This window comes from Corvus hawaiiensis, chromosome 23 (genome assembly GCF_020740725.1).
Source record: "Corvus hawaiiensis isolate bCorHaw1 chromosome 23, bCorHaw1.pri.cur, whole genome shotgun sequence".
NCBI classification, from domain to species: Eukaryota; Metazoa; Chordata; class Aves; order Passeriformes; family Corvidae; genus Corvus; species Corvus hawaiiensis.
In genome coordinates, this window is record NC_063235.1 from 3,850,479 (window position 1) to 3,877,534 (window position 27,056).

Consider the following 27,056-nt stretch of genomic DNA (forward strand, 5'->3'; position numbering starts at 1 on the left):
AGAGGTCAGAGGACGCAACGCACCCCCGCCAGGCGGCGCCGTGTCCATAGCGACGGCGGGAACGCGCGCGCGGCCCCAGCACAGCCCCGCCCGACCCCGCGGGGACCCCGGGCATGGGCGGGTCCGGCCGCCGCCGCCGGGACAGCCCCACGGGGCGGGCACTGCCGGTCCCTCCGCCGCCTCCCGGAGCCCTCCCGCGGAGCTCCCGTCCTCGACCTGGGGAGGCGAAGCGCCGGAGCCGCCGGCTCGAGACAGGGCTCATCCCGCTGCCGGACGCACGGGGAGCATCGCGGGCGGGACCGTCCCGCTCCCCCGGTGGTGGCGGCGGCGCAGCGCCTCCCGGCGCCCGAGCGCTGTGCTGGGCGGGCACTGGCCGAGCCGGCCCCGAGCCACCTCCGGGCCGCCCCCGGCCCCGCCCCGGGCCGGGCTCCGCGCTCCTGGCTGGGGAGCACTGCCGAGCTGAGCCGAATCTGCCCATCGCCGGGGCACTGAGGGCGGCAGCGCGGCCCCGGGACGCCGACCAGGTGAGTCGGGCCGGGCCGGGCCGGGCCAGGCCGGGCCGCGGGAGCCGAGCCGGGACTGGGAACCGCCGCCCGCTGTGTCCCCGCAGCCCTGGGCGAGTCGGGCGGTGGCGGGGGTGCCTTGGGGGGCTGAAGGGAGGGCGCCGTATCCTCGGTGCCGTCTGGGGTCGGGGCATCCGCCGGGACCCTACCGGGGTCACGGTGGCGGTACCGGGACGTCTCTAGCCGGAGAGCTCTGCTCCGGCAGCACGGCGCACACCGCTTTTCAAAAGGAGAAAACCACAATCTTTGGGCCGTGCCCCTTTCCCAGACTGTGAAGTTGAGAGTTTGAGCAATGCTTTATGAAGAGACTAATGAGACTTTACCCAACCAACAGACCCGGGAGTAAACTATAATCAAATGCTCAAATGTAGCACAAGAAAATTTTCAACACCTCCGGACTGATTGCTGTTTTTCCAGACAATCTCAGGGTAGCTATGGGAAAAGGCTCTAAGCCTTGCTTTGTGTGTGTGTTAGACAAAGACTCGGAAGTCACAGTTTGAATCTCACATTAAAAAATAGCTCAAGATCCTTGCAATTTTCTTTCCTCCACACAGTTATGTTTCAGATTTTGTTCTCTTACAGGTAACTTCTTACTGTTTTCTTTATCTGTTTCCAGTTCTGTACCTGTGGTTATGTTAACCACTGACACTTTCATGAGAACTCATGGAGATGTTGGATATACTTTCCAGTTAGCCTGGGTGAAGCATGGTGGTAGGAATTTCTCTCCGCAGACTTGCAACACAAACAGATGGTGTGTGCCAAGGTTATGTATCTTCACAGGGCGGTATTTGATACTGAGGTCTCTTTACTTAAATCCGAACTTGCTATGTTCAGTGTTTCCCAGTTTTGAAAATGATAAAGGAATCTTTCCAGAGTAGAAAACCTATTCCTAGGAGCAGAGGGAAGGGCGAAGCTCTGGTGGATGCAGCATCCTGGTGGCAGCACAGGCCTCTAGGGAAGAGTGTAGGGACATTCCTTTTACTTTTCTGACTCCTTTACCAAGCATTAGAAATCTGTGGCTCCCCTAGCTGCCCAGGCGTTGAACCACCTTATTTCCCTAACTTGCTTTGTCAATATGTGGTTTAACTTCATGGTAGGCAAGACAGCAGAAAGAGGAAGTCTACATTTCTCCTGTCTTATTTTTGTGCCATCCTCTTTCCTTTTCCTGACATGGAGACTGTATTGTTCCCTTGCTTTTCTTGCTGACCACTTCCTTTGAGGCATGGAATTGTCAGCAGTAGTTTCATTCTTACCCAGCCTGGTCTGTAATTTTGTACACTTTTAAAAATGGTGGCATAGCACAGGAGACAAAAATATAGGTGATATGGTTAGTTGTGGGCACTAATTATAACAGATGCTCTACAGCAAAAGGTATGTTTTGGAATATGAACTCCATAAACCTGTGCATAGGGGGTGGTGGGACACACTTAAGGCAGGGCATTGTTTAGAAACAGCCAGAATTCCTTAGCAGGAGGCCCTTGAACTGTTCCATGATCTCAGCTTCTGGAGCATCCCTGTGTCTCTGTGTTGGATTTTTTGAGATGCCTCTTGGAGTAAAATCTGTCCTTTTCCCCTGCCTGCGGAACAGCATCTGAAGAGCTGAGTGGTGAGTAGATTGCTGAAGGTGACTGTGGTTCCCCAGTCTTTGGGAGGACAGTAGGTCACTGCTGTTCCTGCAGCACATCTGCCCTCGGCTCAGCTCCTGGTTTGCGCTGTGGTCCCTTTTAGAGCAGGTGCTGGAACAGCCATGCTGTCCAAGAACACAGCTGGCAGCAACATAGCTCAGCTTTCCCAGGTCATCCTGGGGAGGAAAAGCAGGAGTCTCTTTCCTGGCTGGTGTCATCATGGTGTCCATGATGACACATGGTTTTTTGTCTGTAGTGTGCCTTGTATGACTGTAGGCAGTATTCACTGGTTGTCAATTTATTTCTGAGGGGTATGAGTTCAGCTATGTTATTTTCTGGTTTTGGACATAGCAACTTCAAGACTGAGGTTAACCCTTAACTGATGGAGCCAGAAGAAACTTCCCTGCAGGCAGGTTACCAAAATTCCCAGTGCACCAACTTTGGAAGCACTGAGTTCTGTTCCCAGCCAGGACTTGCTTGCTCTATTGCTTGCCTGATGAGGTAAAGTGCTTTCTGCTGTGTTTCTAATTGCGACTGAGTTGATACTGTTACACGGCTGGCTGGTGTTTGAAATGCCAGCAGAAAGATGGAAAAAATTGACTACTCTTGGGGCTCCAAGTGTTACCAATGCCCTCTCCCTTAAAAAGGACTTTTATGGTAATTGCAGCACTGATGCACAAGATTTTCTTGGTGGTCCACCAGGATACTCATTGATGTCTGCAGGATTTTTGCTGCCTGTAGCTTGCATGAGGTTATGCTTGAAGAGCTGCAGGTGCAGCAGTAACCTCAGGAGAGAGGAGTTAAACCTTGTTGCTCTGCGACACCTTTTGCGTGATAAAGAAGGTACCCAGAAAACTGGGGTGTGGCTGCTCTGAATAAAAACCAAACCTCTTACCTGGACAAACAGCTCCATAATTCCTTTTAATTGCTCAAGTAAGAAATCATTTCTCCTCTGGCATTCAGTGCTCAGTAACCTTGGTTGACATGGGCTGTTCTCAGATTGCCTGTGCCCATCACGGTGCCCACGTGCTCTGGCAGGAAGGTGCTGCCAATGATGTTTGCAGTTTTGCTCAGAGTGCAAGTGGCTACGCCTCATTCCTTAGGGGACTTTGGCTGCTTCTGCTGAAATAGGTGCAATTTTTATGGCCAGAATGGACAAATTCAGGGAGAACTTTGTAATGTTTTGCCTTGGTGATGTCATCAAAATCAATTTAAGCATTTTACTCAGGTGGGGTTTTTTTTCCAAAAGGAGTGGATAGCTATAATCCTAGATGCCAGCTGTATCTAGAAAAGGGAGAAGACCAGTTGTTAGGGGGCAGAAAAGCTTTACGAGTAGTATTTAATCTTCAGATTACTACTACCAAGAGCTTTAGGGTCACTTTTAAAGTGAGTGTGAGGGCTGGGAGGTTGTGGGCAGAAGGGCCAAACTGCATGGGCTGTGTTAGTTTCATGGCTGCTCTCTGAGAAGCTGCAGCCACTTGCCAGTGAGGACAGGGCATTTTCCACAAAGGCTGAGGTGTGTTTACTGAACTCTGTCTGCTCTGAAGTGGGGAAGGGAAAATACTTCATTCTGTGGAGATGTAGTTGCTGAGAAAAATCCTTAGTCTTTGTTTCTTCTCTTCCTTCCGTTTTGCTCTGGTTTTACCAGGTGTAAAATACAATTGTCAGCAGTTTACATGGAGGCGGAGTGTCAGTTTTCCTGTTGAAGAAAATATCAAGGGTCTGATTGTGAAAGGAAGGGGGAAATTGAAGAATGCCACATGGCTTGCACCTTCCTGTATTTCACCCCAGCAGAAGTGCCTGTGCTGAGTAACCACTTTGTGTCTGTTGATATTTGCTAGATGGAGAACAATTTTAACAAATGATTCTGCCCTTACTCACAGGGGCCCGTCAAGAGGATAATATTACTCTGGGAGGAATCAGAAGGACACATCCATTAGGGCTAAATGAATAGTTACTCAAGAGTTATTTAGAAATGTCTTAACACAGAATCCAAAGAGCAATGGAATAAAAATCCTGAAATTTACATTCTTGTTCTTAGTGTAGTCTCACTTTGACTTGATTTGGCCTGTGGTCATCTGATTGTTAATATTAATACATTTCATTTTTTATTTGCCTCTGAATATGTTACTGTAGATTGTCTCATACTTGCAAACTGCAGAGTTCTTTTATGTGAAGTATTTTGAACTTCTCAAATACAAAAAAAAATACTAAATCAGCAGCATAGATAGATATTAATTCTGGACCCTTCTGATTGGTATCATGGCTGCAACAACAGTTTGTTGATGTTTATGGCCAATCTGCCCAGTGCCAGTTCTGCTCAGGAATATAAATTATCTTCCAGCACCAATGTGGTGCTGATGCCAAGGACATGATCTTGACTGCTTCCTAACTTAGCTTTGAACATCTGAGCTGCGAAGAATGAGGAATGTGCTGCATCTAACCTGGAGCTGTTGGCAGCCACCAATGTCATTAATCCAGTGAGTGGAGAAGCCAGCGCAGGTGACTGGACAGCTGGAGCTGTTTTCTCTACACAGGAGGGGCAAAGAGACCTCTGAATAGCTCAAGGAAATGCTTGGTGGTGTTGGAACAGTCAGAGATCTGCTTCCCTAGTGCTTCCTTCAGTACATGTTACACTTGACCCTGCCAGCACTACACGCCAGTAGGAGTCAAGTCATTGTCCCCAGTGGCAGATTAAACTGCTTGGCCATTGTTGAGAGACCAAGATTTTCCTCTCTCACCGTGTTTAAGTGACTGCTTGGATGTGCAGCCAAAGTAAATACGAGCTAATAAAAACTAGAGATAACACATGCAGACTAGTTGTTATGGACTAACTGTAGCACAAAGATGCACAAGTTTTGCTGGCAGCTTTTCTGCTTAAGTTTTGGAGCTCAATTACCTAAGGTAACACTGAGATCCATAGTCTGCTAGAGTTTGGAAGGATAGGAGATATCTATGTGTCTCTTGGAAGTGCCCCAGCTTACAGTAAAGGGAAGAATGAGGTTGAGAGAGTATCACTGTGGAGTAACGGGGATGGGATTGCCCCTGTATTCCTGTGATGCAGTGCTGTTGGACACCAGAGTTACAGATGGTGCGGCAGTGAAGAGCTGGAGAGGTCTGTAACTGTCTGGGAATAAAGCTGGTTTAAGTGCCTAACAGCACACATACTCACTGTGTGTCTGGAGAGGGCTGACCTACTGAAGTCCTTTTACAGTGGCTTTCTTCGCTTTTCCCTTCCTGAGGCCTTTGGCTCTGGAGGGACAGTGTGGTCCTGCACCCTGTCCTTCAGTCCCTTCTGCAGTGGAATGGTCTGTGGTGACCAAAAGGTTAGAGAGAGCTGAGGGCTGAGAGTGTGATATGGCATTAAAGAATTAATGTCTACTGAGCAATAATTACCATAAATTATGCAGACTAAGTCCAGATCTAGGAACAGTTTTACTTCTTTTGTTCCAAGCCAGTCATGGCTTATGCTGACAGCACACCTGGAAATGAGGTAACTGAGTTAATCTGCCTGCATTGTTCAGATCTGCTGGGGCTTGGGCACAGACGTAGTATATGTTTTCCCTGCTCCTGGGCAACCTTTGTTCTCCTGCAGCCAGGAAGTCTCACTGATGGGATAAGACAGGGTGCTTCTGTTCCTTTCTTGAGAAGGATGCTGTTAATGGAAGTGGTGTGACTTCCCTGAGAGATTCCCTTTCCAGATGCGAAGATCTCACTGTTACTGCAGTATGAGATGGAAACACTTCCAGTGCTGCCTGAACATGTTATTTAGGTCAGTTGCAAGAAAGATGGCAACGTGAATCAGAGGAGTTGGAAGAGAAAGAAAGTCATTAGACAGCACCTTGACAGCCCCTGCTAAGGCGGGGATTTTCTCTGCTGATGTGGAAGCCCGGCTGGAGCATGCATTCGTTGTCTTGTGCTTTTGGTACGGTCCTATGGCTGGGAGACTGGCAATGAACAAGTGGGCTGCAAAGACAGACCTTGCTTTGCCACTCTGTATCAGCACCTAGATCCCGGTGGGTATATGAACTAATCTCTGAAAGAGAGAGAACAAGGTCTTCTCCTTATCTCTCTGGAAAACAATATATATCTGGAAAACAGTTATATAAACTGACTGCATCCAGCTTGGGTGAATGAGCCTCCAGAAGATGGTTTTACAAAGGCACATTCATCGTGTTGTTGTTGTAACGTTGACCAGAGCAGCTTGGGGGATATTCCCACCCCAGTAATCAGCGTGTGGTGCCCAGTGCACTACAGCAGCTCTGAGGGGGCCTGCGGGTGCACGGGGAATACAGCAGAGCCAATGGCCTTAGTGTGCTGGGCCAGCCTTAGGCTGGAGGGCTGTCAGTGATGGTGGGAAACCCCTGAAAATATCCCGTTGGGCAGGGCTCTGCCAGACGCTCCATTTCCCTTCCCAAAGGAAGTAGCCTGAATTTACCCAATGCTCTGTAGAGACCTGTAGGCTAAAACAAATTATTTTTGCACAGTAGAAAACGTTGAGACCAACCTTAACTGATGAAGCAATTTGCCAGCTCTTAGCCTCAAGGTCCCTAGTTCCTCAGGGCTTTCCAGCGTAATGGCTTGGGTCGGTTTCCCAGAAAGATTCTCTTGGATATGTGCTGTTGGCAATACTCTGGCTCATTACTAGCTGTTTTATTTTTCCAAGACCCAGCTCTCGTTAGCTTCGTTCTCACAGTATTGTTTTCTTTCTAGAAGAAGCTTTTGCTGGCTCTCCTAAACTATCGCATGGGAATTGCTTACTAGCTTAGATTTTTTTTGTTTGTTTTGACCCAAAGCTGTGCTTTGCTCCCCTCTGTAACACTGCCAACATAATTTCCAGTCTCTTTTAAGCATATGTTTTGCAATAATATCCAAAGTCTTGGCTCCAAGTAACTGCCGTAAAGAGAGATTAGTATCTTCTAACGAAGGAATTGAGAAGCAAATAGTGAGAACAAAAGCAGTATCTTGAGAGCCTGTAAGACTATCCTGACCTTTCCCAAAGGCCTCAGCCTGGCCCTCGGTGTTTAGCAGATGGCAGAAATCAGGGTGGACTTTGATTTGCAGAGGCCTCTGCCTCTCCGTTGTGTTTGCGGGAAATGTGCTCAGCACATTGTGGCCATCTGGGCTTGACTGTACTATTCTGATAATCCCTAGGGAGCCTTCTCCAGCAAAGCTCATCCCTGATGGAAGTCCTCTTTGGCTGACCTTGTAGAAGGCTAGTATTAGCAGTGTGGATTTTTGAGATTTGACAGCAGCATTCCTTATAGGAAGAAAATGGGTTTGGGACATGCTTTGTCCTGCCCAGGAAGGAAGGTGCTGCTCACCAGGTATCCACCTGGGCACACAGCTGGAATTACACAAGAGAGTGAGGAGGTTAGTGTTAACGTTTTCTTAACTTCAGGACAATGTGTTACAGGAATGCAAAGGTCATCAGAAAACCAACTGGAAAATTGCCTTGCTTTAGATGGGAGAACCAGATGTGGGGGAGGTTGAACCTGGAGCCGAGAGTCTCAAAATTGCAAGGGAGCTGAGTAACTGGCCACTCACAGGGAGGCAAGAGTCAGATGAGGGGGTCCTGACAGGAGCTGGAATCTTCATCTGGATCTAAATGAAGGTCTGCTTTTCAGAAGAACTGAGCTGGCTTTGTGTGAAATCAAAAGAATGATTGGGTGCTCAGCATACCTGGAAGTGAGAGGGCAAAATACAGGCTGCCAAATTCAAGAAACAAGGCAAGAACAAAACCAAACAGTCTCCCAGGCTGTGTTCTGAGGCTGTAACTGCTCTGCCTCAGATAGTTAGCATTTCAGGTGTGGGAGGGTGTATCGCAGCTTGAGTGGCCAGTCCCACGGGCTGTGCTGTCCTCAGGGAGCAGGATGTCTGCATTGCACTGCGCATCTCGCAGTGTGTCTGCAGGCTTGCGTTCGCTTCTAAATCACACACACTGTGCTCGTCCCACTCATGATGGGCTGTTGGACCTGTGGCACCCATTTGTATTCTGCTCCCTCCTGCCTGTCCCTGGCCATCCATACTGACAAGTCTCAACCCTTTTCTGGGCCTTTTACCTCCTCAGCTGGGCAGTGTGTGGAGCTTGCTCCAGGCTGCTTGTGAATCAAACTCCCAGGAGAGTTTGTGTGATGGTACCACAGAGGCTCCTTTCCACATCTGTCCCATTGCAGTTTGTCCCTGTGTTGCCCAGGCAAAAGGGACTCTCGTGCCTCTCATGCCATGCCGGCTCTGCTGGCCAGCCCTCATCAGCCACACTCTTGAGAAATCTTAGTGGAGATGTCGACCTGGCAGATGGAGGCTGTTACCTCATTCCACAAAAATGCTTTGTTATTGAGAAAATGGAAACTGTCTGAGGTTTGGGAGCTGAACAGAGTCATTGGTGTCTGTTTTAACCGCAGTTTGGTGGTGACTGCTCAAAAGTTCCCCTCTCTGAGCATTCCCTTTTCCTACACCCGTAATCTTCAAGCCATTGGAGAGCTGCGATGACTTAACTCATTAGCTGAGCAAATGTTGAATGCTGTTACATGCTCTGCAGAAACTTCACTAAAACTTCAGCATCTTCCAGCAAAACAAAAATGATGAGCCAAGAAATAACCCTTCGCAAGCTGTTGGGCAGAGAAGTGATCCCTGTGGATACTAAGCTAAATTCAACCCTTTTTACAGTTTCAGCTGTGCCTCTTGTTTACTTGACTTTGAAAAGCTCTATGAAGATTATGCAGGAACTTCTTGGAGAGAAAAGACATGCTTGGAGACTTAGGTCTTGTAATTCTTAAACACAGGTGTCTGAACCCGAGTCCTGAAGACAAATTTCTTTTCATCAATTTTTAAAAGCAGATTTTAGCATTGTGTATTTGAGAGCATAGGAAAAAGACTAAAAATAGGGATGGAAGTGTTTGCAAGCTGGTTTTCATATTGCTGTGAATAATGAGTTGGGTTAGTCCAGAAGACCATTAACTTAAACACAGGCCTTGTTTTACTTAACAGATATTTGTGAAACTGGCATCTGATGCCTCTTTTTGAGAACCTTCCATAATCATTAATCACCAGCACCCTAAGAGAACCAAGAACAGCAGCTTTTCGGAAATAAAATGAACACTTTATTTATGTATTTTTAATTAATCTTGGCAGGCCAAATGAATGTCTTCCAGCTGCTACAGATGGTTTCACATGACTAAATATTTTGATGTGTAGAAAAATCTAGAATAGTGGAACCATAAGATATTACGTATTTAATTATTACCCTGGAATGTAAATACGACCTTGGTATTTTAAATTTGTTTGCCCAAATTTCAAGTGTTCTCTTAGAAATCCATCAAGTAATACAGTTCTGATCTTGTCATCTGTGAAGCAGAGTGACTACTCAGCATCTTCTCCAAATTTATTTAAATATCAGAGTGGGTTTTAGTAATAGGAATTTGCTTAACTGGAGAAATAATCCCAGCTGCTTGAGGCAGAACCCAGGATCAAGGTTTGAGATGTAATGTAGTTCTGTTCTAGATCCCTGCTTTCGGGTTTACAGTGTAACCATAAAAATCCTTTCTAGGCTCAGCTCTGCCTCCTAATGTCTTAAGGAGGTTTTTTAATATAAAATACAAATTGTAAAGACAATCAGCAGTTGATTTCCAGCCTGTATCTTACCTGTTTAGAACTAATTCTGGCCATGTGTTGTTCCTGTGGCTGTAAAGCAACCTTATTTCTTGAATGATCCAAGCCCACAAGATTTCCCTCATGTGAGTGTTGTCAGAGGTAATTTCTGTTGTGATTCAGGTCTGTGTGGCAGCAGATCGTACACAACCAGCATGTACACTCAGACTTCTTGTAAAAAATGTCTTTTTGTAGTTCTTCTAATGACACAAAAGAAAGGGAATCATATAAAATATGTACCTGAAAGGCCTAACCTTCAGCATGGTTGAAGACAAAAATTCCTCTCTAAGGTCCACGCCTGATGGCACTGTTCCTGGATATTGCTCAGGATGGGAAGACAACAAAAAAAAGAATAGCAACAAAAAACATGGGTCCTTAGCTGTCCCTGAGTGCAAGGACTGCTTTTGTCAGCATCATGAGCCCCAGTACCAGCCTAAACTCCTGACTTTTGCCAGACTTTTGACCTCACCTTGGAATTCCACTACCCTCATTTAAGGAAAACATGGCTTTTTCCTTTTTTAAAAACTAACCCATTTTGAACTGGTGCATAACTTCCTGGTGCCGTCCTATTCCAGTTCTGCCTGCCAGCTCAGCCTGCTCACTGCTAAACCCCCAAGTTTAAATAGCAGGAGCAGCTAGCAGAGGCATGGTGTTGGTTGAGAGTCTGGATTAGCTGTGCTTTGTAACAGTACAGCACTGTGTCTGTCTGTTACAGGGTTGGAAGGGACCTTAAAGATCATGTCCCTCGCTTCTTTCTCCTCCTCCCTTTTCTCTGCCTTCTCACAGAGTTAGGGTTGTGTAATCAATAGATGCAGGTCTGTAAAACCTGGGTGTCACAGTTTCCACTGACGGGGATATGTGCTGCATCTCAGAAGGAGAAGAAAGATGGAACTTGGATCTTGGTTCCATTTTTAGTTCTACAGGCCTTGCCTTGTGCCAGAACCCTCTGAGGTGCAAATCCCAGGAGGGAGATAACGTTACTCCCTGACCTGCAGGTATTACAAGGATAAATAATGTTTTTGCTGCTGACAGCTGTTAGGGAATTGAGAAAGCCACAATCCAATGAGAAGTGTGGGATGTCAGCTCTGTAGAAACTGAGGACTTTCATCTTGATAATCTTGCTCTCGATCATCACATATGTTTGTGTTACTGGCAGTAGAGTGTCAGGGAGCTGAACTGCTTCCCAGGTAAATCTTTAGTTTGTGTCCTTAAATTTGGATTATTTATTCTCATCTACCTCTTTCCTTGGCACATGGATATTTTCAAAAAGAAAAGTCAGCATTAAATGTAAAGGCATTTCAGTGGCTCCTTTTAGCTTGGTGAACAGTTCACATCAAGAAAATTGCTGTGTGCCTAACTCAGATCAGTCTGGGATACCTAGACTACAGTAGTACTCACCAAGAGTCACTAAAAGCAAAAAGTGCACAGCATGTTGCATGTACCTCATCCAAGAGAAGTTTTATTTCTACTATTTCTCAACTCTATGCAAACACCATATAACGCACAGAAGGATTAAATCTGGTCCAATGTGCATGTGTAGAAGTCTTGGATGTGTTGCTTTTGGAGAGCCCAGAGCTGAGTGTGGGAAATCATAACTGCATGTCAGGTTGGTGAAGGTGCACAGATTGTGTTGTGCTTCGTGCTGTGTGATACAGCAACAACTACAAGTTGATGAAATAATGCTTTCAGGTCCTTGATAGCTTTGAGTTTTAATTTTAGAAGAAGATGTAGAGCAGACTTTAAATAAGAATGGAAGAGGGCAATGCAGAGACCTGGAATATGGGGTCCCGAGTAGATCACACTGTTGGAGCCACGCTGATCCTTTCAAGTGACAATCCAGAGTTCTCCTGTTCACCTTGTTAGCACCTGACTTGGTAAGTCAGGCTAATAATGGTGTTCATGCGTTTTTCACTTTATGTTAGGAGTTTTGCTTATTCTCTTTTGTTTTTTTCTGTCATCATGACATTGAGCAACAGAAAGGCTTTGGAAATGAAATATGTCTACATGAAACTGGAATTATGTCCCTTGTGAAAATTTAGAGTAACTTTTATTGCAAGTGTCCGATTTCTAGTCACAAGTAATGACATTTAAACCTCTGTAGGAAATACAATCCCCATGCTGATGTCACCCTTGGTTTATGATGTGACTGCTTTTGTTCCTGGACAAGCACTTGAGTGTTTGCTAGTGAAGTGATGATTTACTTGTGAGAGTCTCTGGCTGGTGGCACCTGCTGTAGCTGACTGTGAAGTGGGGGGCTAGAGGAGCACCCTGGCAGAGCTGGGTTCACGCTGCTCCATTGCTTTCAGCAATGCAAGGTAACAGAATTGGGCTGAGCTTTTATTTCCAGTTTGGGAAAAATAGCTTGTAAATGGAGCACTTATGTTCTGATCAGTTCGAGAACAGAGGGAGGGTCGTTGACATTGATGGTGTCTCCTTGCAGTGAGGCTCCTGACCCTCGGGCTGCCTGAGCATGTGAACAGCTTTAGGAAATTTTTCCTGCTAGTCAGAGCGCAGGTTGCTGCTGCTTCCATCAGCATGAATGAGTGTGGAAATGAGGCATTGCTTCACATCTGCTGCTTCAAGGGCTGAGACAGCAGCTCTTCTTGGTTTTTAGCTGAAAGTTGCCAAGAGAGGAGCCTCTGTTAGTGAAAATTCTGGTCTTTCTGACCCTTTTTAACTTGTGGGAGATGTGTTTCATGTAGGTTTCCTTGTAAATCTCAGACTGGAATGAGAGAATGAGGTTCTGTAAAGGAGCCACAGACCTGGATCAGGGACTCTTGATATTGTTACTTCTTTTCTGTTCATGTGGGATTTTTTTCTGTAAAGGAACAACTTTTCCTCACTTTCTGAGTTTTTAGGCACAGTCAGTCCACGTGTTTACTGAGCTGCTTGCCAGCAGCAGCTCCAGTTCTGAGATAGACATGTCCAGTGGGCAGGGGCATGGGGGTGGAAACTCCATGTGTAGCTGCGTGATATAAAGGCATTGATACATTTTGTGAGTATTTGTGTCCTTTAAAACAGCTGTTTCCACATAAGTCTTTTGGATGTGGCAGTTTTCCCCTTCATGGTTGCTACCAAAGATTATCTCTGCACAGCAGAAACAGGAGCACATCTTGCATCTTGCAAATTTCTTTTTAGTACTTGCAAGGACTTATTTTGTAGAGATTTTGTGTGAAATATGTGACAGTTGCAACTGATGGCTTCTATTATTTAAATTTGCAGTACTAATGAGTAATTTTTAAAGGTGTCAGTGAGAATGGTTTGAAGATAACCAGTTCTGTATCATGAAGGTTAAGACACCTGATGACCTGATCACCTGGCAGAGAAGTCTTCAGCTACAGAAGGGAACTTGTTTCACTTCTATGCTGGCAAAGCAGTGACTGGATGATGTTCTCTTCCCCTCTCAGCGATCCCATCTGTCCCCATTCTGCACTTTCCTTGGCTGTGCTGCCCTTGAGAGCACTGCCTTGTTTCGGGAAGGTTGCAGCTGGCACACACAGCATCTCCCGGGCAACAAATGATCCTAGTTTTTGTTTCGGAGAACTGTCAAGCTGTTCCCGGGGTGGTAACATGAGACAATTTGTCTTTGCCAGGATTCAGTCCTCCCCCAGAATTAGAAGCTGCTCGCATGCTTTGTGCTGCAGGGCCGGCATTGCCTTTGCTTGCAAGGGACACCAGCAGCTGTAAAAAGTGCTTTATAGGGAGACTGTCCATATTCCTTGGGCAAAGAGCCAGTGCAGGTGGAGAGGCCCTCAGTGATCGGACTGTGGGAGCGGGGGTGTGCACAAGTGTCACTGCAGCATCTCCTTTCACCTTCCTGGCTTTCTCTTCCCTCTGCAGATTTCAGAGAGCCCCAAAAGGCACAAAACTGCCAGGGCTCAGATACACGTTACCTCTCTCCATCAATTGATCTGCTTATATGAAAGAAACCAACTGCAAATACTTGTGTTTGGGAGACAAAGAATCAAAGCGGAAGAGGGAGTATTTTGACTAAATTTGGTGAAAAAATTCGCTTTGCCCTTTAAGTAATAGGCATGCATTAAATAAAGCATGTCTGGCGTATGTGTCTTTTCCTGCTACTGGAAGTCAAAGTTGCTTTGTTTATTGAAAAGAAACATGAAGTTGAGCAGAGCCTTAATCAGCAAAAGAGCTTTCAGGCTTGCTGGGGAGACAGGGAGTAGGGGACTGGGCTCAAATTGTACAGGTTGGTTTTCAGCATGAGCACAAAACACGTTCACTAGGGCTGCCTCCGATGATTGTGGCAGTCCCTTGATTGCCTTTTTGGGCAAAACAGAGGTATAATCTCATAAGTATATTTTTTTAAGGACTGCAAAAAGCTTTGGAAACACTAACTTAAATTATGTATCAACTCAGAAATAAGATTGGCTTCATCCTCAATTTAAAAAGCAGCTGGCTCTAAGGGAAGGAAAAGTGCAAACTACAGTGTAAGGATTCAGTTGTGAGAGAATTTCAGGGAAATAGAGCGGAATTACATTATTTTGCAGTAATATCTATGCTGAGATACACAGGCCCCAAGAACTGGCAACTAGAGCAGTCAGATTATTTTTTCTGCATATAGGCTGTGATGTCTGTTTGAGTTGCAAGATTCTTGTTTGCTGAGCTGATACAAGATGAAGGTACGTTGGCCTCAGTGTGCAGTTAGTCATTTCCTGTCACGCTATCATGTTTGAATTCTGTTGTACTGCATATGACCTTTATTTTGTGGGGCAAAGAGATTTTGAAAGCATTATGGCCAGAAGTCCTCGGATTGTTAAATTGGATAAGCAGTGAGGCATTTATATGGCTGTGGGTTACATGGGCATAAACCAATTCAGTCCAAAATTAAACTTTCAGTGCTAGATTGTAACATGCTCACAACATGCTTATTGAGGGTAATTTCAGACCTTGTTCCTTGCTCCTTTTTAAGAACTGACAGATGCAGTCCTTTCCCTGGATTGCAGCTCTTACTCCTCTGATCATACTGAAGCTCCTGTGATCAGTCACATTCCCTGAAACTTGGCTTCAGCATCTTTCTTCCTCTTATGGCCACCATGACCATGTGTGCAGCTGCTGCCCTCAGCCAGTCACCTGCCTCAGTGGTAGCTGTGCCTGGCTGCCAGCATCCTCTGCTTGTCACTGGCATGTGGCAGGAAAGGTACCTGTCATGTAGAGTTTTGGCCAGGCTGTCTCTCTTTTCTCTGAAGCCTCCTCAGAGACAAGCCAGAATCTCTCCTGGCATGTTTTTAAGCCATGGGTTTCTTAACTTCCTGACAGAAGGGTCTGTGTTGAGCTGGGCAGAAGTTTCTGGTGTGTTCCTATCTTGCTCCTCTGCTCTCAGACTTCCTCCATCAATTAATGGTCTGTTGGAATGTGATGGGTCCAAACTGCCCAAATTATTTCAATTCCTGATTTCCTGTTGAGTGCACAGAATTTGCTTACTTTGTGCTCATTTTGAATAAGATTAACAGTTGATCTCTTGAGCAAACATTCCAGTTTAATGTCAGCAGAGTGACATAGGCTGCCTGCTTTGTGTGTTCCCAAACAGTTTTACTGCTGTTAGCTATACCTCTGAAGGGCCAGGATTTTGTTCAGAACCTAAAATAGTTAGTTAACCCCTGCAGATGTTTAGTGATAGATTTTTAACTCTGAAACCATTCCCTCCTTTTATTACTAGGCAGAGTTTTTCATTTTATGGTTGCATAGTAGGGACTCTTCAGCTTCTTTCTCAGACCCTGGTAGAATTAGCTTTCCTTAAAGAAGGTAAGTCCAGAGTAAGGGCTGAATTGTCTCTTCTGCCTCTGCCTGTGCTGCTGGTACTTCACAAGTCCAGCGCAGCGGTGGTGGCGGTTTGCCGTTGTTCACCTTGGACCAGGTGTGATGTCTCCATCACAGCTGTGCAAACAGCACAATGTTTCCTGCAGGCACCTCCAGGCAGGTTGGGGGCTGGAAGCAGGTGTGATTTTCTTACTGATTGTACTCTGTTTAAGAGTACAATCAGACATTTGTGGGATAGGTGTGTTTTGGCACTGTCCTTTATCTATATGCAGAGCTGTCAGGAGCAGTCTGTGATACGGCTTTGTTCTTTGGATGGGGCACCTCAGAGATCCCTTCTGAACAACGGGAAACCCTTATTTTGTCATTCTAAGACTGCATTCAAATCATGCAACAGTTTACATCTTGTGGCTTGTGAGATGCTTTAACAGATTCTGCTACTTCTCCCTCACAAAATTGTGGGCATTTCCAGGAAGCTGCTTACCTTGCTGACTGCAAGTTATTTTATTTGACATGCAACGTGTTTCTTTACAATGCTGCCAGCTGTTTCACTCAATCTGTTGCAGAGCCTGGAGCAACCCGTGACTGCTCTGGGCAGGAGGGTGTCCTGCCCGTGCTTGGGGAAAAGGCTGATGTACAGCTTGCTCAGCAGAGCTCAGTGTATGGACATGCATAAGCACAACACCCCAGTGGTGCAGGGAGGCTGATCTGCTTATCTGCTGATCTGTACACCCAGCTGATCTGCTTATCTCCTGCCTCTGAGGCTGACTGTGAGAACCAAAGTTTCCCTGTGTGTTGGAGAAATGACCTGCAGCATCCTCTGGTTGTGCTGGTGATGGGGAAGCTGCTGTGTGAGGCCTGTGGCTGCCCTGATGGTCCCTGCAAGGAATCTACTCCATGCCATGCTGGAGCACCCCTTCCTACTTAAGATTTCAGAGCTGTCCCGTGGAAGGCTGAGACTGGAAGGCAGCTTGGAGGCGAGAGCTGAGGGCAGGAAGTGACTCACTGGTGCTGCAAGCTGGCGGGTGAAGGCTTGATGCAACACAGCTCCCAAGGGTGCCCCATGCAGGCTGGGTCACCCTGAAGGAGCAGTGGGACCTCTACCCAGCTGCCTCAAGCCCTCTTCTAACAGCCCCAGGGATGCTCTTCCTGCTGCACTGGGTCTGCAGCAGTGCTGGTGGGTTTGGGAGCAGAGTGACAGGGTACAGGTAGGCAGCAACAAGAGGAAGTATGGAGGAACCCCCATCCCACAGCACCCCAGGGAGCTGGACCCCCACTCCCGAAGAACCTGGGCTGGCAGGGCCAGCCTGGGGTCAGGGTGCACAGTGACCCTGTGCAGATCCACAGAAGTGGTGTCAGGAAACGTGGAATAAAAGCACTCTCAGCATAATGGAGGGGCTGGAGCTGCTCCTCAGAGCAAGCAGCTGGTTTGCCTTTTAGGGTCGGCAGCAGGCAGAAACAATTTCATGCAGATTCCAGGACCCATAATGGTTCTGGAAAGCTAGCAGGAGCAAAAAGCGTTCTTCTCCCCTGCTGACCTTGGAGTGCTTTGAGGACCGTCTTTCAAAGCCATGTCCCTGAATGGTTTCATCCTTACATGGGGAATACTTGCCTGCCCCTGTGCTTTCTCTTCTGCGTGTCTGTTTAGGTGTAAACTGCAACTGCTTATATTTATGCTCAGGCAACCCTGGGGAGGTGAGAATAGGCAGGGACCTGACAGGCAGTCAGAAGCAGATCTCTTCCTGTGTCCTGGAAAGATGAAGTGTTTCGCTAGGAACAGCCCCCTGGGTTACTCTAGGATGACTCTGTGGAGCAGCTGATTGTGACCTGACAACAAACAAGAAACTGGTGTGAAGTTAGATGAGGTTACAGGTTCACCACACACACAAGACTCTACACCAAAGGAGTTCATTGTAGGAGGAACAGTCTCAAAAGGCCAGTTAAACTCTTCAGTGATTGTGTGGATTGGGCCCTGGTCTGTCTGTATTGCCTCCTTTGCATAACAAATCCCCTGTTTATTGGTGCTAAAATTAATGTAATAATCTCCTGGGGCTGTTGCTAAGCCATTGGCTTCGGACAATGACACCAGGGTGGTGTTGGGTGCATGTTACTCTCTAATTAGAAAGTGGACTTTGCTGTGCGTCCTTGACAAATTGCTGACCTTTCCCATATGTGGGGCTATTCTGAGCTCTGCTCCAGACTGATCAGATTTGCATCCTGGAGCACTTTAAATGTTGTTTGTGAGTGGAGCTCTTGTTCCTAAAGCTGTTTGTTCATGGGCACAGGAGAGAAACTGAACTTCCTTTGCTCCGTGAGCACAACTACATCTGTCAGAGGGAAAGAGTAGGCAGCTGGCAGGCATATATCTGTGTTTATTTTTGCCCTCCAACAGCTAGTGAGACAGCTGAGCAATATCCCACATCCAGCTCCGCCATCACCCTGTACAAGGGACCTGCTTCAGCAAGCCTTGTCCCTCCGGACCTGAGCCATCTGGCAATGGGCAAACACTATTTGCAGTTGCAATCCCATCATTATAGGGCAACACCTTGGTTAGCATTTGAGGTGTTCCTGACATCAGCCCAGCACACCCAACACACAGCTGATGTTTACTGGGTGGTGCAGACTGCAAAGGATGAGCACATGCTCATTAGCACAAGAGCAATGGCCTGTATTGTACCTTCTATATCTGAGCTTCAATTAAAGGGATTTTTAATGCATTTTAAAACTCTACCTCTTTCCTTCATAAGGAAGGGAATTTCCAGGTTCATCATTACAATCACAGTAAGAATTGTGGGCTTTTCTACTATTTTTTTTTTACTCCATTTCTTTTGTCCCACCTTCTTCTTCCTGGTGTGCTTGGTCTCACAGTGCCACATCTTAGGATCGAAGATGCTGCGTTTGCTTTGGTGCTGCCCAGGCTTTAATGCCCCTGCCCAGCTCTGCATGTGAGACCAGAACAAAGGGAGCAAACAGCTTATCTAACACAAATAACTCCGAGCAAACTTCCTGGGCCTGTTCTTGTTCTGTTGAAAAGGCAGCGCAAAGTCTGCTCCCATGTGTGCTGACTGCAGCCTTGGCCACGTGAGGCTCCCGGGCCTGGCTCTGCTGCACCCACAGCCTGGGGAGCAGCACTCAGCTCGCAGTGTGCAGCAGGCATACAGAGACTTTGGGGAGGAACTACTCGAAGTGGAGGCAAGCCTGCCCCACCACTTTAGGGTCCTCCTTGGTATATCATTTCTGGAGGGTTTGTTTTTCACTTCCTCTTCTGACAGCATCAGGGACAGGGTAGTGGTGCTCAGGAGGCTTATTCCTTGTCATTTGTAAAACCCCAGCCTTCTTCATTCAAGTCATTTTTTCTTCCTTTGTGTTTTCTGATGTCCTCTGAGCCTGTATTACTGGACCACAGAGCTAAAGTGCAGCCCACTGAGAAACATGGAAGTTCCCTGCTCTGGCGGTGCCTTAGCTCCCAGGCCAGGAGTGCTCATTAGAGGTCCTTTTATTACAGACACACCTTGGAAAGTTCCCTTCACCAGGGCTGGGAGGAGGTGGAGGAGAGTTGGAAATTTCATTTAATTATTTGCCAGAGAGAAAGGTCCCAGGTGGCTTCAGGGAGAGAAGGCAAGTGGGGTGGCAGAGAAGGCAGCAGTGGGTGAGAAGCAGCCAGGAGCTGTGTGGGGATCAGGGGAGCTGCTGCCCAGTCACGGGAGCGCCTTGGGGTGCCCCAGAGTAGAGGGACACTGGGGGGGGCCAGCACAAGCTGGAGCAAAACTGGGGCAAGTCCAGTTCAACACCTTGCAGCAAACCACCATGTGCCTCCTTGCATCCAGTAACAGACTGGACATTGCCTTGTTCTGCAGACAGCACACAGAGCTGCTGCTTGGAGCTTTGGGAGAGGCCTAGTGGAGCATTGGCCCCAGCCCACGTTGCTCGCAGGGACATGCTGTGGAGCTGCTCCCGTGGCCGCAGCCACACACGCTGGCCTGCCACGCTGGAGGGCATGGAGCGGGCAGTGGCCTGGGTGGCAGCTGGTAACAAGTGTCTGAAAAGGGACTTTGTTCCCCCTCGGTTGGTCACGTAGCCATGTGGGAACACTGGATTTATTCTCTGTCAGTCCTATCGGCACATACCAGGCTTGACAACAGCTGGGAGCTGTGTGGCTTGGCCAAGAATAGCCCTGGGGAGCTCTGGGCTGTGAGTCAGAGCTGTCTGGATCAGCTCCTGGCCTGGAGGCTGCCTCCCAACCTACAGCCGGCCATGGGGAGGGGTGCAGGGGCTGGTAGGGAGCTCCCTGATCATTAAATGCTTAACAGCAGATTGAGCTGTAATTGCTTTCTGAAGTGGGTGGGTTCGTGAAGAACACGGAAGTGGGGGTGCTCTGCAGCTGACAGCTCCGATGTAACTCAGTGGGCTGTAACTCAGTGGGCTCATCTACGCTTGACAGCAACCTGGGTTAAAGAAAGGTGTGATTTTGCCAGTGAAAAACTCCATGTTTAGGAATAACCAAGCTAAACTAAACAAGAGGAAGATACTCTTGTTCTGGAGTTAGTGCTCCAAAGCAAAATAGTTCCACAAACCTGTTGTCTGTGAGGGAGATAAGGGGCAAGGAGAGATGTCAGGTCTCCTTCATGCCAGGCCCCAACAGGTGCTTGTGGAACACACACCTAGCCCTATAGCTTCTCCTTGGAGAGTGTTTGTAGTTGGAGCAACACATGCAGAACAGTTTGCTGGGATGAGGCTCCACAGCCAAGGCACAGTGCAAATTGCCTGATTCCTGCTTCCCTATGGAGCAGCTGCTTTAAACCTCTGGAGAAGTTCCAGGGTTTGAGCTGCTAGCAGCCCCTCAGGCAGAGCTTTCAGCCATCAGGAGGAATCCTGCTATGGACCATTCTGAGGACTGAGAGTGGGTCTCTGAAATGCAGCTGGGCAGACAGATCTCCCTTAGGGTGCCTGGCTCTCAGATATAACAGTGGACACACAACCACATGGCCAAACCAAAACTTTTCATGCAGGAAATTTCTCACTTTTGGTCTTACTTATGCTTCACTTCCCAGGAAGGTAGCAAAGAGTGAGGAGCTTAGCGGCATGCTGACATGTCCAGGTTTTCTGAGGGGTGACAAAGTGCTCCAGCTGTGAACTGGAGTATAAGCCTGAAGCAAGGTTCACTGCAGGCCTTAATGTCTGCAGGCTCATTGGGAAGAGCATGCAGCCCCAGGGCAGGAGCACACTGCTGACAGCAGCCATTGGCTCAGTGCAGGGACTCTGGTCCTTGGCCTCTGGAGGTGGCAGGGTTGTGCAGGGACATCTTGGACACCGTAAGCTGACACTGACCCACACCTGCCCTGATCTCAGCAGGTGAAAGAGGGCCTCAGACCAGCACCATGACAGAGTGCTTTGACTGTGACAACTGCAAGGAGTCCTTATATGGGCGCAAGTACATCCAGATGGACAGTGGCCCATACTGCATCCCCTGCTACGATGCACACTTTGCCAACACCTGCGATGAGTGCAAGGAGCTGATCGGCCATGACTGCAGGGTGAGTAGGGGCCCTGCAGACAAGCAGGTCGGTTCCCAGGGCCATTGGTCCCCTCCTCATCCTGGCTGTACTCCCAGGAGCTGTACTACGAGGATCGCCATTACCATGAGCATTGCTTCCGTTGCTTCCGCTGCGACCGCTCTCTGGCTGATGAGCCGTTCACCTGCCAGGGCGAGGAGCTGCTGTGCAATGACTGCTACTGCAGCGAGTTCTCCTCCAAATGTATCGCCTGTGAGAAGACCGTCATGCCAGGTAGGAGCAGGCGGACTTGAGCATTGCAGTTTGTTCCTGGTCCCTTGGTGTCAATTGGGGCTGTAGGTCCAGCATGAGAACAGCATGAAAGAGAGTTGGATCTCTGTTCTCCTGCCCTCCTGTCACTGTATGGAGAGTGCTAGGTCCTTTGCTTGTCCAGCAAGACAGCATGATCCCAAGCTGTGATCACCACAGCAGCCCCATCTGTCTGTTCCCTTTTTTCATGGGGAAGTGAATGAGGGTGGAGATAACAAAGGGTTTCCTGGGCATTTTCTGCTGTGTGCTGACAAGAAGAGACAGAATGACTGAAGGTGTATGAGTGTCTCTGGAGACAGCCTGAGGCAAAGGTGTGTGTGTCTTTGCTTGGCTACTTTGGCACCATCTTCAGATGTAGGTTACGTCAGGCATCTCTGCCGTCAAGCATCTGTGCCATGGCCTTTTTGCCAGTGCTGGGGACGTGTTCCTGCAGCCCTCCCCTTGTGGCTGTGGTATGGGCCTGAGGCCCCCTCTCCAGCTGCCCATGGTCCTGAACTGCCATGGGGAGGGGAAGCATAGAGCCAGGTGTGCAGGACCACAGTTCATCCTGCCCAGCCCCCCACATCCCTGTGTGCACATGTGCTGCTCCCTTCTGTCACTGCAGGGCTCTCTTTGCAGGCTCCCGTAAGCTGGAGTACAATGGACAGACCTGGCATGAGCATTGCTTCATATGCAGCAGCTGCCAGCAGCCCATTGGGTCACGGTCCTTCATCCCAGACAAGAAGGATTATTACTGTGTCCCCTGTTATGAGAGCAAGTTTGCTCCTCGCTGCACTAGATGCAAAAAGGTAAGTGTGGCCTGACAGCCCAGAGCCCCCAGCTCTGATCCAGGGATAGGGAACTCCCTGCTCCTGCCTGAGCCCTATCTAAGGAGGGTTCAGGTGCCAGCACCCCGGCTATGCTGTTTCCCTTCACTTGTGTGTCACCAGCATATGCTCTCTTTCTGCAGACCCTCACCAAGGGAGGAGTGACCTACCGGGATGAGCCCTGGCACAAGGAGTGCTTTGTCTGCACAGGCTGCAAGACCCCCTTGGCTGGGCAGCAGTTCACCTCCCAGGATGACAACCCGTACTGCATCAAGTGCTTTGGGAACCTCTATGCCAAGAAGTGCAGCGCCTGCACAAAGCCCATCACAGGTGAGCAGAACAGCTCTCTGAGGAACCCCATGAGGGAGGAGCTCTTTGATGCAGCAGTCCTGGGGCTACTTCTGTCCCTTTGTCTGCATCTTTCAAACTGGTGAACTGTGTCCTGTGGGAGGAATTCCCTCTACCCACAGGTAAAGGCTCCAAAGTGACCCCTGAAAGCATGATCTCATGTCTCTAGCTTGCCTTTTTTGATACTGATTGCCATGTCCTGTGAAAAGGTTGTTCACAGATAGGGAAAGCCTAGAGCAGCGCCTGGTGCAGGGGAGTCTGGATCTGCTGTACCTGCCTAAGGCAGGGGAAGTAAGGGATCCTCTTCTGCAGAACCCCCAAGAGAGTCTGGCTTCCTTCCTGCCATCCCCCACTTGACCTTCCCCCTTGCAACTCCCAGGTTCTTGCTGCTGGAGAGGCAGGAGAAGCCCTCCATCAGCTGGTGACTCAGAGGATGATTCTGGCTGAGGACAGCTCCCGGACACCCACTTCCCCTCTGGTCCTTATCAGTTTGTTGCAGTCCTGGGGAGAAGAGGGTCACAGCTCACCAGTCCAACAACTGCCAGTAGAGGAAGGAAACTCCTGTGGAGCCTCTGCAGGAGCCTGGGCCTGAGCTGATGGCAGAATGGCTCTTCTCAGGATTCCAGTAGTTCTGTCTGCCTTCATCCATGGGATGGTGCAGCTCGTCTCCCTGCTCCTCCCAGGGGAGAAAATCGTGATTCTGGTCCAAATATGTCAACCCTGCAAAGTCTGTTCTGAAGCAATTCTAGTGCTTTTCCCCCACAAGAGTGGAGATTTGCATTTCAGATGTATTTGATCCTGGGGGGTGTTTTGGGTGCCACCACCAGTGCCATGTGTGAAGACCTGACCTGGAGATGAGCAGGCCAGGACTCGGTCTGTGCAGGAAGCTCAGCCCAGTTTCCCCAGAGACTCTGACATTGCCCTCTGTCCCTCCCACAGGCTTTGGCGGTGGCAAATACGTCTCCTTTGAGGACCGCCACTGGCACCACAACTGCTTCAACTGCGCTCGCTGCAGCACTTCGCTGGTGGGGAAAGGCTTCATCCCCGACAACGATGAGATCCTGTGCCGCGACTGCAGCAGCGACCTATGAGCCCCCGAGGACACCGTGGGGCAGGGGCTTCCTCTATTCTTCAGGGCCTTTGTGTCAGATTCCCCAGCAGCATTTCAGGGGCGGAACACAAGGCGCAGGAGATGAGGGCTGAGCCCAAACTGCAGTGTGTTTAGGGGGTTCCTGTGCCCCCTCCCTGAAGGCTAGAATACGCTGTGCTATGGCTCTGAGCAGTCAAAGCTAAACAAAGCTGAAAAAGGAGCTTCAAGACCCCCCATTATTTACTCTTTCTTTTTGCTTCCAGTCTAACCAGGCACAAGCCCAGGGCCCCAGCTGAGCAAAGGGCAGGAGCGGGTTCAGCACTGGGCTGCTGGACCTGCACACTGGCAGCATGTATTCACTCCTCAGCACAGCGCTGACTTCTCTTTTTTCTCTATGTGCTTCCCTTGCTCTATGTGACCCAAGGCAGTAGCTCAGGGCCGTGCAGCTTGGCTGTGCTGGCCTGTGTTGCAGCTGGCTTTGCACAGCCTTCCCATATGCACAGCTGACCCAGGCATGAAGGGCACTCTCTTCTGGAGACACCAGGCTGGAATGTAGCCAGGAGAAGAGCATACATCCTGTCAGATGGGATCCACCTCTGGAATTCTATAGCATCTCGCTCTTTGCAGGCCAGAGGTGCTCTCTTAGCTGTGAATGAGGAGTTCAAGTCACTTGTAGGTATGGGGCATTCTGCCTACCCACACCTACCCCATTCCCATCCACCTGTGCCATGACCTCCCATGGCTGGGGTGGCTGAGCTGGAGCTAGGAGCGTTGGCCTGCTGATGCTCAGATGCATCTGGCTGAGCCCTAGAGAAGGGCATGCTGAAGGCTGTGAGCACTCAGGGCTTTATTCCTGCTCCATCCCTCTCATGAGGATCCATGGGATGGGCACTGCTATACAGAGCCCAGCTGCCAGCAGCACTGGAAACACCAGAGACCTCCATTAATTCAGGTAAGGGAGCATTGCCCACAGACTGTGCCTGCAATTGGTAGCTGCTAGGAGCACTGAGAGGGTCTGCAGGAGCACAGCATAGAGAGCAGCTGAGGGGGCAGCAGGATGTCCACAACCTGCTCCTCCAGGGCTGCCTGTGTCCCCCAGTGGTAGACAGGGAGTGGTGGCTCTCTCCAGCCACACTCATCCTTCACTGTGTCCCAAACAAGAACCAAAGCAAAGGTGGCACCTGTAGGGGGGGGGACTTTGCATTGCCCAGGTCCCAGTTGGCCCTAACTGCAAAATAGGGTATCTTGAGCCATCTCAGACTCACATGAGGCCTTGACCAATCCTTGCCCAATGGCTGAGCTGGCCCTGGGCTAAGGCCCCTCTGTTCATGCCTGCCTTGTCTCTACATCCTTCTGCTTCTGTCTCGCTGGGGCACTTTCGCCAAGCCTGCTTTCCTGCTTAGTCAGCCACATGCTTTTCTGAAAACTTGTTCTTGTAGGCTTTTTCCCTTTTGTACTCATTTGTCATGAATATCCATCATTTTGTACACAACTACAGGATGAAGGGGCTAGCCCCCTGCCCGGGCTTCATTTAGGAACAGAAAATGTTATGCATGTTGAGGTGTTATTACTCTGTGTTCAGATCCTTGTTGAATCCTTGTTTGGAAGCTTTGATGACAGCAAATCAGTTTGTGTGTTTGCTATTATGAGGAGCTTGGAGCCATCTCCAGAACGAATTGTCCTAAACCTCAGCGTCCTCTGTATTTCTTACTGCTTTATACAATAAACCGTTTTCGTGACACTTGCTCTTCTGTGTCTCTTGAACAGCAGGCACAGGGCAGAGCACTGAGTTGGTGCTGGGCTCTGCTCAACCCTGTTGCACTCCTAATATCATTCTGGGGACAGCCAACCTCTGCAGTGCTCATGCTTGCTTTCCTAAACCACAGCCCAACATCAGCTGTGCCGGTCCTGTGGTTGTGGCAGAGGAACAGCATCTCCCTCCTCTCCTCCTGCTGGGTGGCTGCAGTGGGTTCCTGGGGCTGGGGGTGCCCATCTATCCGTGCCTGCTGTCTGTACAGGCAGGCAGTTGTGCGGGACAGGCCCCAGCAGCACTCGAGGTGCTGGTCCTGAGTGGGCACCTCTCCGTGCTTCCAGGCTGGCTGCAGGACTGTCCAGATCGCTGCAGTACCGAGCCATTCCTGCTGTGCAGACCAGCCTCCCTGCCCTGAGTGTGCACTGCCTGGCCATGCCACAACATTCCAAGGGAGCTCGGGTAGATGTTGCTGTAGCCTCCAGCCAGGGTATCCATGGTCTCTCTTTGCAGCCTTCCTTGAAGTGCTGCATGCTCATTACTCATGTTTATCAGCCAGGGAGCCATTTATTCCCTAACATATGAAACTATTTTCCGCAGATCTTTTACATGTACTAACAGCTGCCATGATTTCCTCTGGACTTGCCCGCTGTGGCTCCAGCAGCTGGCTCCGGGCCCCGCCCTCGGCGCAGTTGCTGGGCTCCCGTGGGTGCTGGTCCAGTGGCAGGATAGGCACAATGCAGGGGGTGCCTCTGTGTAGGACCGTGGCAGTGGCTCAGCATGCACACATTCCTGGCTGCTTCAAAGGCTCCTGCTCTGGTGGCTGATGGAGTTCTAGCACAATTTTTGTTGCTATTGCTGCCCTATGACCTGGACTGGGCTCTGCTGCTGTGCTGGGCCTTGGAGGGTGAGTGAGCAGCTCCAGCCCAGAGGTTCCCAGCTGAGCCTGTCCTCCAGTGGCAGCACCACAACCCGGGCTTTCTGCAGTGCTGTTTCCAGGGATTAACCACAAAAGGTTTCTGTACAAAGGGCCCCCGGGCTCCTCTTTCAGTCAGCCTCCAGAGCCTCACGTTTTTAGCCAAAAAAGGAAATGATCCAGCTGCACGTAGCACTGGAACATCTGGATTTTATCCCTGTCATGAATGGGTCATGGCTGTACATGGCCCAGTGCCTGATTTACAGGAGGGGGAGGGTGATGTCATCCACAAACATCCCCCGAGACTCTGGAGTGTGGGTCTGAAATAGTCATGGAAATTTTATAAAGCACAAGGAGCAGTGTGAGGGGGGTCAGGCCAGGGCTGTTGTGCTGGTGAGGTGGGAGTGGGGAAGCTGCTAAGGACATGGGGCAGCACTGCAGGGGTAGAAAGAGACCCTGGCATTGACCAAATCTGCCCAAGCTTTGCTCTCCTGCACCACTGTGGATCAGGGACAGCATTTGCAGCCCCGATGGGCATAGGCAGGTCCAAGTCACTGACTGGGGAGTCCTGTGCAGGGCCAGGAGTTGGACTTTGATGATCCTCATGGGTCTCTTCCAGTTCAAGATATTCTGTGATTCTATGAATTTCAGCTCCCAGCCCCTGACAGGCTGTGCTGCTGCCCTGGAATGAAACGGCATCTCTTGGACCAACCG

The 27,056-nt window shown here is 49.1% G+C and overlaps 1 protein-coding gene across 4 annotated transcripts; it reads left to right on the top strand.

Moving 5' to 3' along the window:
* Window positions 1–146: 146 nt before the first annotated feature.
* On the top strand, window positions 147–25,417 carry FHL3 (four and a half LIM domains 3). 4 transcript variants are annotated; one of them, XM_048326775.1, is made up of 6 exons: window positions 147–524; window positions 20,960–21,144; window positions 21,222–21,396; window positions 22,051–22,220; window positions 22,382–22,568; window positions 23,526–25,417. In XM_048326775.1, exons 2-6 carry the CDS (start codon window positions 20,989–20,991, stop codon window positions 23,675–23,677), a joined length of 840 nt encoding a protein of 279 aa, XP_048182732.1. In that variant the 5' UTR covers window positions 147–524; window positions 20,960–20,988; the 3' UTR covers window positions 23,678–25,417. The 4 variants fall into 4 exon arrangements, with proteins under 4 accessions (XP_048182732.1, XP_048182733.1, XP_048182730.1 ...); XM_048326776.1 differs by having other exon boundaries at window positions 20,963–21,144; XM_048326773.1 differs by lacking the exon at window positions 147–524 and adding an exon at window positions 12,017–12,153.
* The last annotated feature ends 1,639 nt before the right edge of the window (window positions 25,418–27,056 follow it).

Bases quoted from the DNA above. Each gene is read 5' to 3' on its own strand.
- FHL3 (XM_048326773.1), top strand. The intron at 21,397-22,050 runs GTAGGAGCAGGC...CTCTCTTTGCAG, and splicing joins TGAGAAGACCGTCATGCCAG to GCTCCCGTAAGCTGGAGTAC. The intron at 22,221-22,381 runs GTAAGTGTGGCC...CTCTTTCTGCAG, and splicing joins GCTGCACTAGATGCAAAAAG to ACCCTCACCAAGGGAGGAGT.